We start from the raw sequence: 16,378 nt of genomic DNA, 5'->3' as shown, positions 1-16,378 counted from the left end.
GGTTGTAGCCTATCTCCGATGTTATTCAATCTGTATATTGAGCAAACAGTAAAGGAAACAAAAGAAAAATTTGGAATTGGGATTAAAATCTATGGAGAAGAAATTAAAACTTTGAGGTTTGCCGATGACACTGTAATTCTATAAGAGACAGCAAAGGACCTGGAAGAGCAGTTGAACAGAATGGACAGTGTCTTGAAAGGAGATATAAGATGAACATCAACAAAAGCAAAATGGGGATAATGGAATGTAGTCAAATTAAATCGGGTGATGCTGAGGGAATCAGATTAGGAAATGAGACACTTAAAGTACTAGATGAGTTTTGTTATTTGGAGAGCAAAATAACTGATGATGGTAGAGAGGATATAAAATGTAGACTCGCAGTGGTAAGGAAAGCGTTTCTGAAGAAGAGAAATTTGCTAATGTTGAGTATAGATTTAAGTGTCAGGAAGTCTTTTCTGAAAGTATTGGTATGGAGTGCAGCCATGTATGGAAGTGAAACATGGATGATAAATAGTTTAGACAAGAAGACAATAGAGTTCAATACTCTAAGCAGATTCAGAAGGATGTAGGTTGCAGTAGGTACTTCAGGATGAAGAAGCTAGCACAGGATATGGTAGCATGGAGAGCTGCACCAAACCAGTCACTGGACTGAAGACAAAAACAACACCACATGTAAACAGGATCCACTCTTGTAAAATGAGGTGTAGAGTTGTCTGCACACAAAAAGTATTGCATGTTGGTGAGTCCTTGTGAGAGAGAAGGAAACTGTGTGTCATTAGACAGTGCGCTATTTGGAAGCCTATTAATAAACCATTGTTCTTCTGAGTGCTTGGAAAGCATCCTACCATTGCCAATTGTGCATTTTAATGGCCACATCCCATCAGCCCTGCTTGGTATAAGCAATGGATAAGTTGCTGTATCCTCAGGAAACTGGCATCGAGGAAGAAAAAATCATTAGTATATCTCACCTGCTCAAGTGATTTCAAGATTGAATGTACTTGCATTTATTACACAATGAAATATCAGTTGCATTTTAACTGCCACACAGGAAAAAAATCACTTGCTATCAATGTGCTGTGAATAAATGGGGGACATAGTTTAAGTGGGTGTCAGAATATGATCAAGATTTTGCAATGCTGAAAAAGCAGCTTCCATCAGTACCCTTCCTTGCAATCTACACATTGACTGAAAGCGTGGTCTTAGTAAATGATATATTGACATGCAGGTTGTTCAGAACATCATTAACAAATGCCTGCCAGGAGCAGAAAGATTTAAATGACTCAAAAGAGAGAAGGAACATCTGAAATCAGAAGGGTTGAACAAGATCTACAGATCATTGCACACCTTACTTGGTTTAATAATTTGTTTGCCTATCATCATTGAAGAAACGATACCATGCCAGCAGCAAAAAAATGTATTTCAAGGAAGACACAAAAACTTTCTGAAATGTGTTAGAAGTTTAATAGAGGTGCAAAATTTTCATGATAGCACTAAAATAGAGTTTTGTATTATATTACAGCATTAATCAAATAAATGGCTCTTTAGAATACTTAATTATGTTAGATATACTGTATTGCTGATACTATTCTCTTTTAATTTTTGTGGGTACTCATCAGTGAAAGTGTCTTGCACAATATCTTGGTTTTTACAGTTCTTATACCGAGGAAAATGCATCTCTTTTAATCATATTGGGAATTATAGCTTCACACATGTTGAATACAGCCTCATAGAAGTTATTTGCCAGCTACTAATACAGACATTCTCACAAACAGATGCATATTAAGTCCAGGTTGTGCCAGATCATCATCATCATCATCATCATCATCATCATCATAGGCTGAATGCTATGTTAGAAATAACCATGTTGAGCCTGAGTCATCAATTATGCAGACAAGAAGACACCAAGTAATAGTCAAATAGTCATTTCTATAATATCTAAGAAGCCATAACAGGAGTTCAATGTATGTGGCATATAAAGAGTAGCAGTTTCTTATACACAAGCATTCGGTTGAGATTCTTCCGCATACCCAGGTAAGCTAAATATATAATTCTTCAGGCTTTCCCGACAATCTGATGACATGTTGAATAATTGGGATCTCTGCCAGATGTTCGCATTGTTCTCGCATGATATTTCGATAGTGTAACTTGCTGTCTTCTTCAGGTGCTACCCGAGAATAGTCTTTGGGAGGATGGAGTCCAGTATTTATGCCTGGATGGTGCTGGGCACTCGGTAATCAGTCCACACTGCATTGAGTGTTTGTTCATGGTCCGTGCTCAGCAGGTGCAACTCAATGGTCCTCTCTGGCCACTGGTGTTCCGACTGTCATCCGCGCCTGGCTCGGCAGTCCTCTGGGGTTGTGGTCGTCATCTGAGGTGTGTCAAATCTCACATGTAATGTCTGGTGCTCTGTCTTCTCATGGCTGTTTTCTCGGTCTGCACTTCCAATAAGATCAACTGATTCATTCTGTGGCACTTGTGTGAAGAGAGAGACCATGTCGAAACTGGCCATGATGTCAGAGTCCACAATGTGTAGATGCCTCTTCCGTTGCAGGAAGTCCTCCAAGTTCTGAATGTGGTGTGCACATCTGCCCACATGTGGTGCCAGCAACTTCTTCAGATATTTTGCAGTCGGGTGCTGATATTGCTAACAATAGGTCGAAGCGGAACGCCATTTTTGTGAACTTTGGGGAGTCCGTAAAGTCTGGATTGTATGGGTGCTTTGGTACAAAGCTTCTTGATCACTTGTTCAGGCAGGCCCGTCTCCTTCAGCAGAGCCCTGGTCTTTTTGTCCACTTTGCGATCCTCCAGAAGTTGTTGAAACTTTCTGTCATACTCTGTCTTATTCAGGCATGTACTAACTTCAAAGTTATTCCTAGATGGAGGTCAATTTTATGAGCAAATGGAAGGTGCAGTGATGGGCAGCCTTCTATCACTAGTGGTGACCAACCTATTTATGGAAAAGTTTGAAGAAGAGGTACTTACATCAGACACGTATCAACCCAATTGCTTTTTCAGGTATGTGGATGATACCTTTGTCATCTGGCCCCATGATAGGGAGAAGCTAGATAATTTTCTGGAACATCTGAATTCACACCACCCAAATACAAAATTCACAATGAAACTGGAGAAGGATGGACAATCCCATTCCTGTATCTACTAGTAAAGAGGAAGGCAGTTGGCCAATTTGGGCATAGTGTGTACCACAAGCCTACTCACACTGACTTATATCTGCAAGCTGGTAGCTGCCACCATCTGGCATAGAATAACAGAGTGCTCAAAACTCTTAGTCCACAGGGCACATTCTCTGTCAGATTCCAACAGCTTGGCGACAGAAATAGAACACTTACAATCGGTGTTCAGCAAGAATAGGTTCTAGAATGAAGGCTTTCACAATCAAATGACATAGCTGCTGGTAAACCTTTTGGGATGTGAAGTAATGATCCAGCCTTCGAGGATGTCCAGCACCGTACTGTCAGGAAAGAGGAGTTTCCTAGACCACAAACCCACATCCCGAGAAGTTTACCAGCTGCTAAAAATGGGTTTTCCTCTAGAGACATCAAGAAGGCCCTTCGACCTACCAGTCAACCAGAGGATCGAGACAAGGAATCAAAAGAGGCAAAGAAGATGGCATAGTTGGCATATGCTGGACTGATCTCTGCCAAGATCAGCAGAATTCTCATGAAACATGACATCAAGAGCATTTTTGCCCACCCACTAAAACTGGGATAATGTGGGGGAATATAAAGGATGACCCAGGCCTATGCAAGTTAGGTATCCACAACATCAAAGGCCAATGAAGGATGTCATACATTGGCCAGACCAACAGGATTGTGGGCGTCAGGTGTAAAGAATACCAGCGGCACATCAGACTCAGAAAGGCAACAAAATCAGCCATAGCAGAACACTGTCTAGAACTTTGTCACTCAATGAACTACAATGACAACAAGATTATCACACAGAATGCAAAGTGCCATAAAAGAATCCACAGAGATAAAGGTCATAGAGAATCTCATCAGCCATGACACTGGATACCAGCTCAGCATTGCCTAGGATCTGGCTCCTGAGTTTCTGAAAACTCAACGTAGGACACTTCGAGATTTCGCAAGAAACAAAGTGCAGACCGAAAAAACAGCCATGAGACAGAGCACACACATTACAGGTTGGATTTGAAACACCTCAGATAACGACCACAGCCTGAGAGGATGGCTGAGCTGGTCGCAAATGGCATTCAGAACACCGGTGACCAGAGAAGACCATTGGAGTCACACCTGGCAGGTGCGGATCGCAGACGGAGCACTCGATGCGGCGCAGACTGCTTACAGAGCACCCAGCACTATCCACGCATAAATAGTGGACTTGATCAACCCAAGGACATTCTCAGGCAGCATCCAAAGAAGACTGCAAGTCCAGGAGGGTGCAGTGTTGAGTGCCATTTTTAATCCAATTACAGCATCCAATCCAAGGTGACCTCAACCCATGTGATTGTCGACATACTTTCTCAACTTCCCATTGGTACCAATATGGATTCTGACTGACACGAAGGGTCTGTTTCCAGACTGTCTTGCTTTTCAGCTACTGATACCTACACCACATAGAAGTAGCCAAAGATCTGCTCCCAAACAAGATTGCATTATAAATCATATGAGTATAGTCCCAATACATTTTATCCTCAACTGAACTGACTGCAAAACTGCAGTATTACCCTCTAATATCATTAAACACTGATCAGTGATGTTGTGCTTTACAGTGCTGAACATACAGAGCACAGAGGGCTCATCTCTTCCACTTTGCCTCTCTCACCTCCCATGTGGGCATTAATGCTACTTTCCCATGCTTATGTGGTATAACAGGATGAAAGCCCTGGTTAGGCACCAGGCATACGGACCAAGGATTGATGCCGAGTTCGAATGTCTCCTCAGGACATGTCTGTAATGGTCAACGCAAGAGGCGGTGCCCGACAGTCATCCTTACTATGGTCCACCCATAACAGACTACACCTTAGCTCAGACCCATTTCTCAAAACAATGCAGCTTGTCACAGTGAAAGGGGTGTGCCTGACTGTCAAGATCATCATGGACAAGTGCCCGTTGCAACACCAGGTATATTCCTGCAGCTTACATGAGGATTAGTATGGCTTGGTCACATCAACTGCTTCGGTGTCACTGAAGCTCCCTTGCTGGATTGTAAAGATGAAAAAAACATGGCACACACCTTTCTGGTTGACAACTCACAGTTGGTCAGGAGCGACTTTTACTGCAGTTACACTATACAGTAGGAATGAGAACGAGAGGTGCAAGAGGATACTGCATCTCAGTAATACTTTAAGGACAAAACAACAGAGTCACTAATCATCGTGGGTACATTCCATCTTCAGAAGCCACTTCACGGGCCATGAACAGTATGCATTACTTGTCCGGCACACACTTGTGGTAAGATCCCATGACCAAATGCATATGCACGGGTCATTATACTCTTTACATGCAACAAACACTCACCTACTATATTTTGCAGGCATTTGAATTCCTGGATATTACTTGGTGTCTTGCTGCTTGCATAACACTCAGACTCAACACGCCTATTTTTAATGCAGTGTTCAGACTATGACGATAATTTGGTAAAACTTGGACTTTGTGTGTATCTATTTGTGTGAATGTCTGCATTAGCACCTGGCAAGTAATCTCTGTGAGGGTCCATTCAACACTTGTGACACTGTAATTCCCAAAATTATCTAGACACATGTATTTTCCTCAGTCTGAGAACTGTAAAAACAAGATATTACACAGAACACTTTCCCGAAGAGTACCCACAATAATTAAAATAGAACATTATTTACAGTACAGCATATCTAACATAAGTAAGTCTTCTGAAATGCCTTTTCTTTGGTTAATGCTGTAATAGAATGCAACACACTGTTTTAATGCCACGATGAAAATTTTATACCTTTATGAAGCATTTAAGAAAGCTTTTTTTTTTTTGTTTTTTGCTGCTTACAAAGTATAATTTCTTTAATGACACTATTGTAAACAAAATGTTAAACCAAGTAATGGTTGCACTGATCCCTGTAACTTGTTCACACACCCTGATTTCAGATCTTCTATCCCTCTTTTCATTTAGTTAAGTCTTTCTCCTCCACATTTGCAATAAACGAAAGCTTGATAGTCCTGAATCATTGTTCTCTACACTAGTTCTTCAATCTCAGGATGGGTATACGATACATACTTCAGAAGTGAGCTTATAGAAATTAAACTACTTAGTGTGTCCCCCATGTGATTTTATTTTTTAATAGTGTTGTGAACAAGGATTTCAAAGAACTATCATGCTGTGAATAATTAATATCTACACACACACACACACACACACACACACACACACACACACACACAGACAGACAGACAGACAGAGAGAGAGTATTCCTTATTACACTGAACTTAGCATACTTAAACAGCGTGAATAGTTTGGTCACCTTTGTAAGCGTACAGCCCTCTCATTTTGTCCTCCTGTTTTCTCCATATGAGAACATCATCTTCTTCAATGAATGGCAACCAATCAGATCGTACTGCAAATGGGAGCGCACAGATTTGAGATACTCAGCCAGTATGATATGACTTTAAGCAAATAAATTATGAATTGTTGCAAAAAATTATAAATATTTTAATAAAATGTATATGACCAAAATCTGTATAATTAGTAAGGAAGCAATTAAAAAATTTCAAAATTGTAACTTTGATTACCACTGCTCATGTTATGACAACATCACGTGACAGTATGAAAGAATACTTGTAGCCCTTTGTTAACCCTGTACAGCAAATCTGCATTAAAATTGACAATCATTAAATGTAAATAATTGTCTGAAACTTCTAGCAATCATATGTTTGTTCTTCACAGCCAGAAATTAAAACTATGATGGGAGATACAGGAGATGAAAAAAATGTGGAAAAATTAAAAAAAAAGAATCTCAGATGATCAATGACAGGAAGACTAATAATGTAAAAAAAGGAAGTGGAATTGAATGTTCTACGCAAAAAAAAAAAAAAAGACTGAGTGTGCTATGAAAGTACTGGGAAACAGAAAAAGTGGAAATTTGAGAGGAGAATGAATGTGTTATATTGGTATGAGGGTGGTTCAAATGAAAACCTTAAAAGCTTCATAAAATTTTGAAAAGTTGTGTGATGGGGTTGGTAGGTGACAGTATTGTTCTTTGAGATTCAGAAAATGACCAAAAGTTGACAAAGTGGTGCTACAATGCCGGGAAGGCAGCAGCATCCACAATAAGATGGCTAACCCGCTGTCAACAGGCACCGCAATTCAACAGTGATCTGTGATGCATTTTTTGTGTGGTGAAGGTGTCCAACCAACTGAAATTCATTGCAGAATGACAATGCAGTATGGTGATTTGCGTTTGTTGCTGTAGCAAGTGTACAAATGGTGTAACTTCTGTGGAGGATTCCCAAAGAACAGTGCAGGCTCACTGCTTAGCGGCAGACGAGAACATTGCATTAGTAAAGGAGAACGGAAGCATAACACTGAATGAAATAGTTACAATTTTGAAGATTAGTATTGGTTCAGTGCAGAATATTGTTCACAATGCACTGTACTTCAATAAGGTGTCTCCAAGATGGATGAAACATCAATGGACTGCCGAATTGACAGACAGTTGTGTTGCTATAAGTGAAGAACTTTTGTATCATTTCCACCTCAAAGGTCACGAATTTTTGAAAAAATTGTTACAGGTGATGAGACTTGGGTCAAGCAAGGAATGATGCTACATCTCACTGCCATAAGCAAAAAAATTCCACATTCAACCATCTGATGGGAAAGTCATATTGATTCTGGTTTGGGATGCAAGTGGAGTAATTTTGGAGCATTACATGGATAGGAGAGTGATGGTAACCAGGACTACTTATTCAGACATCCTCAAAAATCAACTCTGCCATGCAGCCAGGAGTAAACAACAAAGACTTCTGACTTCTTCCAAAGCAGTGAAATACATATATTCAATGTCAGAGAGACTATGTCAAAAATGATATGCACAATTTTTGTTTATTGTTATATTGAAAAATATTATAGCATTTTTAAAGTTTCCATTTGACTAACCCTGGTAAATACTGTGTATCAGCCACAAATGAAACAGTTAGTGAAGGCGGAACAGTAAAATTGCAAGGGGGAATAGGAATAACAAAAAGTACACACATACGGTTATTATCAGTAGAAGGGAAACTAAAAGAAGAGAAAAATGGGAGTAAGGGTAAGAGTAAGAGTAAGAGTAGGAGGAGGAGGAGGAGGAGGAGGAGGGAAACGAAAATGAGAAATTTTGATCAACACAAAGCTACATATTGTATCAGATAGTACAGACGAAAGGAAAGCATACAATGGAGAACAATAGATTACAAAAAGATAATGAAAGGAGAATGTGTAGATGCATGGGAAACAGCTGTAAAAGCAGTGACAGAGATACATTTGGAACAATATAATTATTGCATCAGTGGATATATTGAAGTGGAGTGTTAGCAGCTGCTCAGGGCAGAACAAGAGGAGATTAATAACAGTGGCTTCTGGTATTTCAAATTATGTATAACTCATCTTTTGTGGAGTTATGTAGTAATGAGAACCATCTTCAGGTCATCATATATTTTTAATTTATGAAAAAATTACAGTATCTCTGTTTCAAGATTGGAAAGTATTTACGATGAAAGCGGCCTTTTATTATAGGGTGCTTCAATACAGTTTTGAAGCACTAAACACCTCAACTGAGTGGAGAGAATCTGAAGGAACTTAGATTAGGTCATTACTCGCTATTACATAGTATGGGTCTGGGCCAATGTAGTAATGGAGAAAATGACAATGCACATCACATATTCAGGCACTCAAAAATTTTGGAATATATCTCCATATAAGAGTTAAAGAACATGTTTTTTTTATTATTATTATTAAAGATTTGAGTACTTCTACTGTTGTAATTCTTTTTAGGATTGCATGACAGAGTGGCCACTGGGACCCATACAAAAATACACTGGTGTCCAAAATTAAAGCAACAAACTGCTATTTCCACCTTCTGTGTCTAATTCATGATATAATCATACACACCATAACAGATGTTGTTACGCCACAATCACTGTGTACACAATGTGCAGAATGGCACAGAGAAGACGCCTTCAGACTCTTTGCTATGGAGAGCCATATGAAGAATGGAAGCACGGGAGTCGCAAACTGATGTGACCTGATAGCTTAACGTGAATTATTCTGTTCTTTCTCGGATAGGGCGACAGTTTATAGAGACTGAAACTGTATCCCGGAGACCAGGACAGGACTGACCACATGTGACACCAGAAAGAGTGGATCGTTATTTGGCTGTAAGGGCATGACAGTACTGCCTTCATAGTGCACTGCATCTGACATCGCAGCATCCCCTGGACATGTTATATTGAGGCAAACAGTGTATAGAAGGCTTCAGCAGAGCTGCATTTACTGTTGGAGACCTGTTGTCTGTTTATCTGAGGCGTGCATTCCCAGAAGGGAACATCTAGAGTGGAGCCGTCAACAAGCCACCTAGATGGTCGAATGGTGGGCCAATGTTCCTTTCACAGATGAGTCCTGATTTAGCCTGGGGAGTGATACTCAACAGATTCACACCTGGAGGGCATGTAGAACATGATTTTGGGACCCAAACATTGCAGAAAGAGACTGATATCGAGGAGTATCCCTAATGGTGAGGGTAGCAATTATATTGACCATTTGAACACCTCTTCATCAAATTGTATGCATGAATCAGCAAGATTTAACTGCTGTCAGGTACTGTGAGGAGATATTGAGGTCTCATGCACAGTAGTTGTGAGGTGCTGTGGGCCCAGACGTGGTATTGATGGATGATAATGCTCAACCTCTTAGAAAACGGGTGGTTGATGTTTTTCTGGAAATGGAAGATGTTGCACACACGGCATGGCCTGCTCACTCTCCCGATTTGAATCCCATAGAGCATGTCTGGGGGTGCACTAGGCAGACAGGTTGCATCACATCAGCATCCACCAACCACTCTCCAAGACTTGTGAGCAGCTCTGCAGGAAGAATGGGCATTATTGCTTCAATATGAGAATGATGACATCATTGTCAGGCCTGAATTGGTGCCAAAGGTGGTCACACATTAACCAGTTGTCAGAATACGTGTGCAAATCCATTAAGTTGGAAAAAACAAAGAACATTTTTGTCTACCGTTATGCACATTGCAGTGGATTACGTTCTGAATTCTTTACATTGTTTCTACTTTATTATCACCTATTTATACTGTTTTGTGGTAAAATAAAGCAACCTTAATTTTGGACACCACTGTAGTTACAGAGTATCACAGCAAAGAAATTACATTAAAATAAACTTACCAGAAAAACACAGTACTAATAAAATAGCAAAATACTTAAATATGTAAGTGCACCAAAAAATGCTCAAAAATATGTAAAGAGATGTGAAAATAATTGTAAAACATGTTTGTTATAGTCATCTGGCATACCACATCAACTGCTCCTTCCCATCACCTTGGGGAGTAGCTGGGAGCAGACATAAACACGTAATAGCTATTTCACACCTTATTTAACTTAAGAGGGCGGACCACACTCTGACCATGGGCTGCTGACTCACCAGTAAACTGGTGCATTGGTTCAAAATGTGGTGTAATGATGATAATGACGTCTCTATGTCACATGCAGCACACAACTGTAGGCTCTCAAGACATCATATATGATATATGTGCCTAGGCACAGAGCAAATACAGTGTAGTCCCCCCCCCCCCCCATCCCCCCTGCACTCTCCCCAATCCCCTGCCATCAGTTAAATCTTCAAATAAATGCATTGCTAATGTATGGAGTTACAAAACTCCATTTCTTAAATTAATCCTGAAGTATTGCTTGTCTTAGATTTTGGGAGACCACCTGGAAGTCCACAGAGGCAGACAGCTCTGCCCTTGGGCATGATCTGGAATCCAGCTCACACAAAATGCCATTAAGTTTGATTACTCACTGATTCCAAATGTCTTTGTTATGTTTGGGGAATCAGAGAATGCCATTTCCACAAGTGTGCTCTCAACAAAGTGGAAAAATGGCGACTGTGAATAAGACAAGAACCACTATGTATACCACATCATCATAAGGAATTACCACTGAATTGGTTAGTGGTGGCTCATCAGGAAAGAGGTCAAGTATGCTGCAGGTTCTGCAGACACTTATGGCCAGCCATATCCCTTCATGGTGAACAGCACTATGATCTTCACACATGTAGGTGTTACTGATCCATACACATGGCACACATATTCCACCTGGGACCAAACAAAAGCCTTGTAAAATGTTGGGATCCTCACCTTTTCCCTTAGCTCACAATGGAGTCCCTCAGCTGGGAAAAAAAGGAATGAATATGTTTCAAGCATGACAGAAATCAAAACACACATATTTCTCTGTTGAGAACTGATAATCAGTGTTCTGTGTCCTTTGTTCTGACCTATCAGTCATCATCTCCAACTGGTATAATGCTGTTACAATAGTAAAGGTGGAACAAAAATAAGTATATTATTAACATATACCTACGAGTAAATTAATGTTACTGATAGCAATAACAGCAGCATCAATTGCAGTGCTGAGGACACAATTTTTGTGAGACATAATTTTTGTGTTTGAATTGGTCTAACAGAGCTTTCTCCTGCTCCATTTCTCCAAATGTCATATTAGGAAAACACTATAGGATTTATGCCTCAGGTGATATTGTAGGCCTTCTCAAGATTGAAAAAGACAACAGTGAGGTGGTGTGTGAGAGTGAGTGAGAATATGTGTGTGTGTGTGTGTGTGTGTGTGTGTGTGTGTGTGTGTGTGTAGTAAGGTTTGTTGAGTAGGCACGTCAAACAGAGTCATGTTTCTTGTTACAAGGTATTCTCTGAATTAAATACTGAAAACAACTTGATAAACCACAAAACGCAATGGTTCACCATCTGCCCCAGGGTCTTAGCTAAACAGCTAGTTATGACAACATTACTATTCCCACTCAGGCAAGTCTGGTCCTTCCTGGTTTGACAAGGGATATTAGTATTGCATCCTTTCAAAAGTTGGAAAAGGCTTCAGTGTCTCAAATTTGATTGAACAGGTGGGGAGGATTTCTTCAGCTATCTCTGTTGGTGCCGCAATGGGTTTTGTCATGACTGGCCATTGTGCAACAGTCTTATCAATGCTGAATGCTGAATTCAGCGCCCACAACACCCCATTTCAGTGACGACTTGCTGGTGATGGAAAGCTGAACACTCTGGAATTTAGGAATTCCCACCATTATTTCCTTTTTATCTCCTTACTAACTCAGCAGCATCTGGTCTTTTTGTCCTGAAAGACTGCAAGGTTACCTCTAGTTGGTCAGCATTTAAATCACTGCACAGCCTCATGAGGTAAGACTGTATATTTATTTGAAGACTACAGTTGTTTATTATGGGTTATCCTATTGAAAGGGGTATGTCCTTACTTTCCTCAGATCTAGTTGGGCTTACCCAATCGGGTATACAGGGACCTTCAGTTTGATATGGAATCCAAACTACAGTGCAACTTAGTATATTTCACATATAAAAATTATAGGGTTTAGCATCTCAAACTCAGCAAAACATGAAGTTGTGATTGTGAAAAAATTAGTAAAATATTAAGATCTGAATCAACCCAATGCAATTCACAAGAAGGCTACAATGCACATGACACATTTTGAGGGGCTCTCCCACATGGTAAAATGTACAAGAATCTTTCAAAAATGTTAATACTTTAACAACATAAAAAACTGTAAACGGTGAGACTAAACAGTTTCATCTTTCTTTACATTTTCTGCTGGCAATGTTGAAACCCACATGCTAAATTTTATTCTGTAGATCTTCTTTTTCCGTTGGCTGGAACAACCTCCTAATATTGCATATTCATCTGTGTGTTCATCGGGTGCCAGTACAGCGATAAACATCTCCGGTAAACATGCAGCAAAACATGCAATGTAAGATGGTGGTGACAGCCAACAGAAGAAGATGTATAGGAGGAAATGATTGTATAGGTTTCAATGGTACCAGTAGAATACGTGGATGACTGATTGCAAAGAAAAACTGTTTTGTCAGACTGTATTACAGTCCTTTTTTGCATTGTTAAAGCACTAACCTTTTCTTTTTAAGATCCTCATATATCTTCCATAAAGATGAAAACCTGCTCTTGAAACCCATTGCATGACTAGTGATCTTATCACAAAATGTAGGTGGATGAGCCAAATTTTATTAACAGATGCAATAAGAGACAGACAAAATCTTATGACCAACTGAGGATTGAACCTCTGGATTTGTAGAATGACAAATCATGCAACAGCCACATGCTCCTTACAATAGCAGAGTGGCACTTACCATTTCAATGTAGGTCAGGTCTGCAGACTTTGGAATGGACGTATAATGGTCTGGTGTAGCAATTCATACATTCCCGGACCCTCTTTGAACAACCAAATGCAACCAAATTTCCGGCTAGCTTCACTGACAATCCATTTTTGTGGCTTCCTTTGAGTACTACTCTGTCTGTTAGCTGTGCAAATGCCAGGAAAGGACACACTTGTGCAAATTGGTGATCACTTCTGCCTGAACAGAGTCAGTGAGGGCTGGAGAATATATTAAGAGACTGGTGATGAAGAAATACTCCTCAGTAGTGCAGAAGTGAGCCTTCTACCTCATCTTCAGATTACAGAATTCGTAAGTTTTTCAACATAACCTGGGATCATGGGGTTGCAAAGCACCATAACACCTTGTGCTTTAAAATCCCTGCAAAGGTGAAATGAAAGAAGAGCTTTTGTGATGAGGTTGATAAGAGTCTTGTAATTTAGATCATCATTAGGGAACAAGTATAGAGAACATATGTTACCCTTTGCAGATCATACACAATTACAGAAGCTACTCAGAAGCTAGTGTTGAGAGGAAGAGGCAAGGATGATAATCATAATACGATACTATAGTTCAACCATCTTCAACTCTCTCCTTACTGTCATCATTCTGTGACTAATGGTGAAATCCATTAGCATTGTGTCACATACAAGATTTGTTGCCTAATCAACTAAAACTTAATGAATCACTTTCACAGGCAACTATAATCAGAAAACTGTTTCCCACAATACCTGAAGCCGCCCTGCATACAAAGAAACCCTCTGGATTCGACCAGCCTCGGGCAATTTGGACTATCTTGAACCGCATCCGAACGGGCCATGAACAATGTGCAGACACACTCTACAAGAGCGGCAAATCACCACCACTGTGTGACTGTGGTGCGGAATGACAAGACAGTTGCTCATGTTGTATCGACATGTCCCACACGTACCTACAAGGGTCCTTTTGAAGATTTCTTCACAGTGACGAATGATGTTATAAAATACATAAATGACCTTCATATCCATCCATAGCTGTTGTTATTTTTATTATTTTATGCTGGAGAGCTGTGCTTAAATGTTGATGTGTAGTAATTTGTAATCTTTGTACATGTATTGCCATGCTATAAATAAAACAATCAGAGCAATACTTTCTTCACCCATTCTAGTAGCAGTATTAAGTTAACAATCACAGCTCACAAAACGTGATAAAGTGGTTTAAGTATTGTGTGGTAGCATTTTGTGCATTCAGAATTATCAGGTACAAGTAGGTTAACTGGAGCCATGTTGATGGAGTCACATACTCCACTTCCTAGAATACTAATGTCGTCTCACAGAGACATGAAGTGTCTGCCCAACACAAGTAAAAGAAACAACATCCGCAGTCTTAAGAGCCTAACAATGCAAAGAAAACTGTACAAAGAAAAGTAGTATGTTGACAAATACAGTGGTAACACAACAGGAGGAAGACCTCAAACAACAATTTGTAAAATATGGCACCTGTTACATGTTCATAAGCTATAATGTTGCATGAGTGAAGAGGGTGTGAAAAAGCTGTTCAGACACACTGCAATGACAGTGGATACAAAATATGTTTTGTGAGTTCTGTATTTTAGGAAAAAATGGTTAGAAAACTACAGAGTACTGTTTTCAATGAGCCATTTTTTTTTATTTGGCTCCAATTTCCACATTGATAAACTCATTTTTTGTGTCTAAGGTACTCAGAGTGACTCCATTTATTTGCAAACACTGTACCATATTTTGCTGTAATGAAAATCTTGGATATTTCAACTCTGACAAAAGAGATCAATGTAGTAAATATGGTGGAAATATGAATTTCTTAGAAGCACATACATTACAGCCTCTCAATTTTCATATTCCATCATCAGTAGTTTCTCTTTATCCCCTATTCCCTTGCAGCATGTAACAACCAACAACGATTAAAAAGAAAAAATCCTTTCAAAAAACTGTTGAGTACTCAAAAAGAGAGATGGATGGTCCAGTACTTATTTGCAGGAGGTGCAATTCCTCGAACATCTGGTAGAAAAGTCATAAAAAGATATAACAGTCCACTAAGCTTTCAGAACTACAGATTCCCTCTTCAGAGAGGGGGAAAAATAATGACTGGAACAAATTGATAGGGAGGGGAGAGAGTGGGGAGGGGGGAAGCGAGGTCATTCACTAAAAGAAACACATATTTATGAAGAGGAAATCAGGCAAAAATGAAGTACTGCATCCAATTCTAGAATACTGTTCCAGTGTTTGGAGTACTTATCAACTTGACATGACAACAAACTTTGAACAATTTCAGAAACATGCATCAAATTGACATGACAACAGACATCAAACAATTTCAGAGACATGGTGCTAGAATCATAACAGGTCGGTATAACTCTGTAACAACATGAGCCTAGGGAGATGGGCTTGAGGGAGGAGGAGGAAATTATTGTCTAATGTCCCATCGACATCGAGGTCATTAGAAGTAGAGCACTAACTCTGATTAGGGAAGTATGCAGAAGGAAAGTGTCTGTGCCCTTTTCAAGGAATCATCCAGGCATTTGCCTTAAGCAATTAAGGGAACTCACAGAAAACCTGAATCAGGATGGCCAGATGCAGGTTTGAACCATTGTTCTACCAAAAGCGAGTCCAGTGTGCTAACCACTGTGCTACTCTGCTCAGTACGGGCTCGATGTCGTCGAGCAGGCCACTTACAATAATATGCTGACCTAGTGTTGTGCCCTGGTACTCACCGTGCACTGGCATCCGCCTGCTGGTCAGTGGCCATACAGATACCATAAACGGCGATACTTTGACATGTGGCATATGTGACTTCTGTAGCAGCAACACCATAAAAAATCCATTCTCGATGTCGTAGAGCAGGCCACTTACAATAATATGCTGACCTAGTGTTGTGCCCTGGTACTCACCGAGCACTGGCATCCGCCTGCTGGTCAGTGGCCATACAGATACCATAAACGGCGGTAGTTTGACATGT

At 40.0% G+C, this 16,378-nt stretch overlaps 1 protein-coding gene across 4 annotated transcripts in view; it reads right to left on the bottom strand.

The window, feature by feature from the left end:
- The window catches only part of LOC126187977 (stAR-related lipid transfer protein 7, mitochondrial), a 132,690-nt gene that overhangs the window by 77,861 nt on the left and 38,451 nt on the right, over window positions 1-16,378 (bottom strand). For all 4 annotated transcript variants that reach the window (XM_049929377.1, XM_049929376.1, XM_049929375.1 and 1 more), the window contains exon 3: window positions 6,464-6,556. In XM_049929377.1, the coding sequence (XP_049785334.1) occupies window positions 6,464-6,556 (93 nt within the window). The remainder of the gene's footprint in view (window positions 1-6,463; window positions 6,557-16,378) is intronic.

The sequence above is a fragment of the Schistocerca cancellata genome, chromosome 5, assembly GCF_023864275.1.
Source record: "Schistocerca cancellata isolate TAMUIC-IGC-003103 chromosome 5, iqSchCanc2.1, whole genome shotgun sequence".
Classification (NCBI taxonomy): domain Eukaryota; kingdom Metazoa; phylum Arthropoda; class Insecta; order Orthoptera; family Acrididae; genus Schistocerca; species Schistocerca cancellata.
This window is presented reverse-complemented; position numbering and strand designations above follow the sequence as displayed.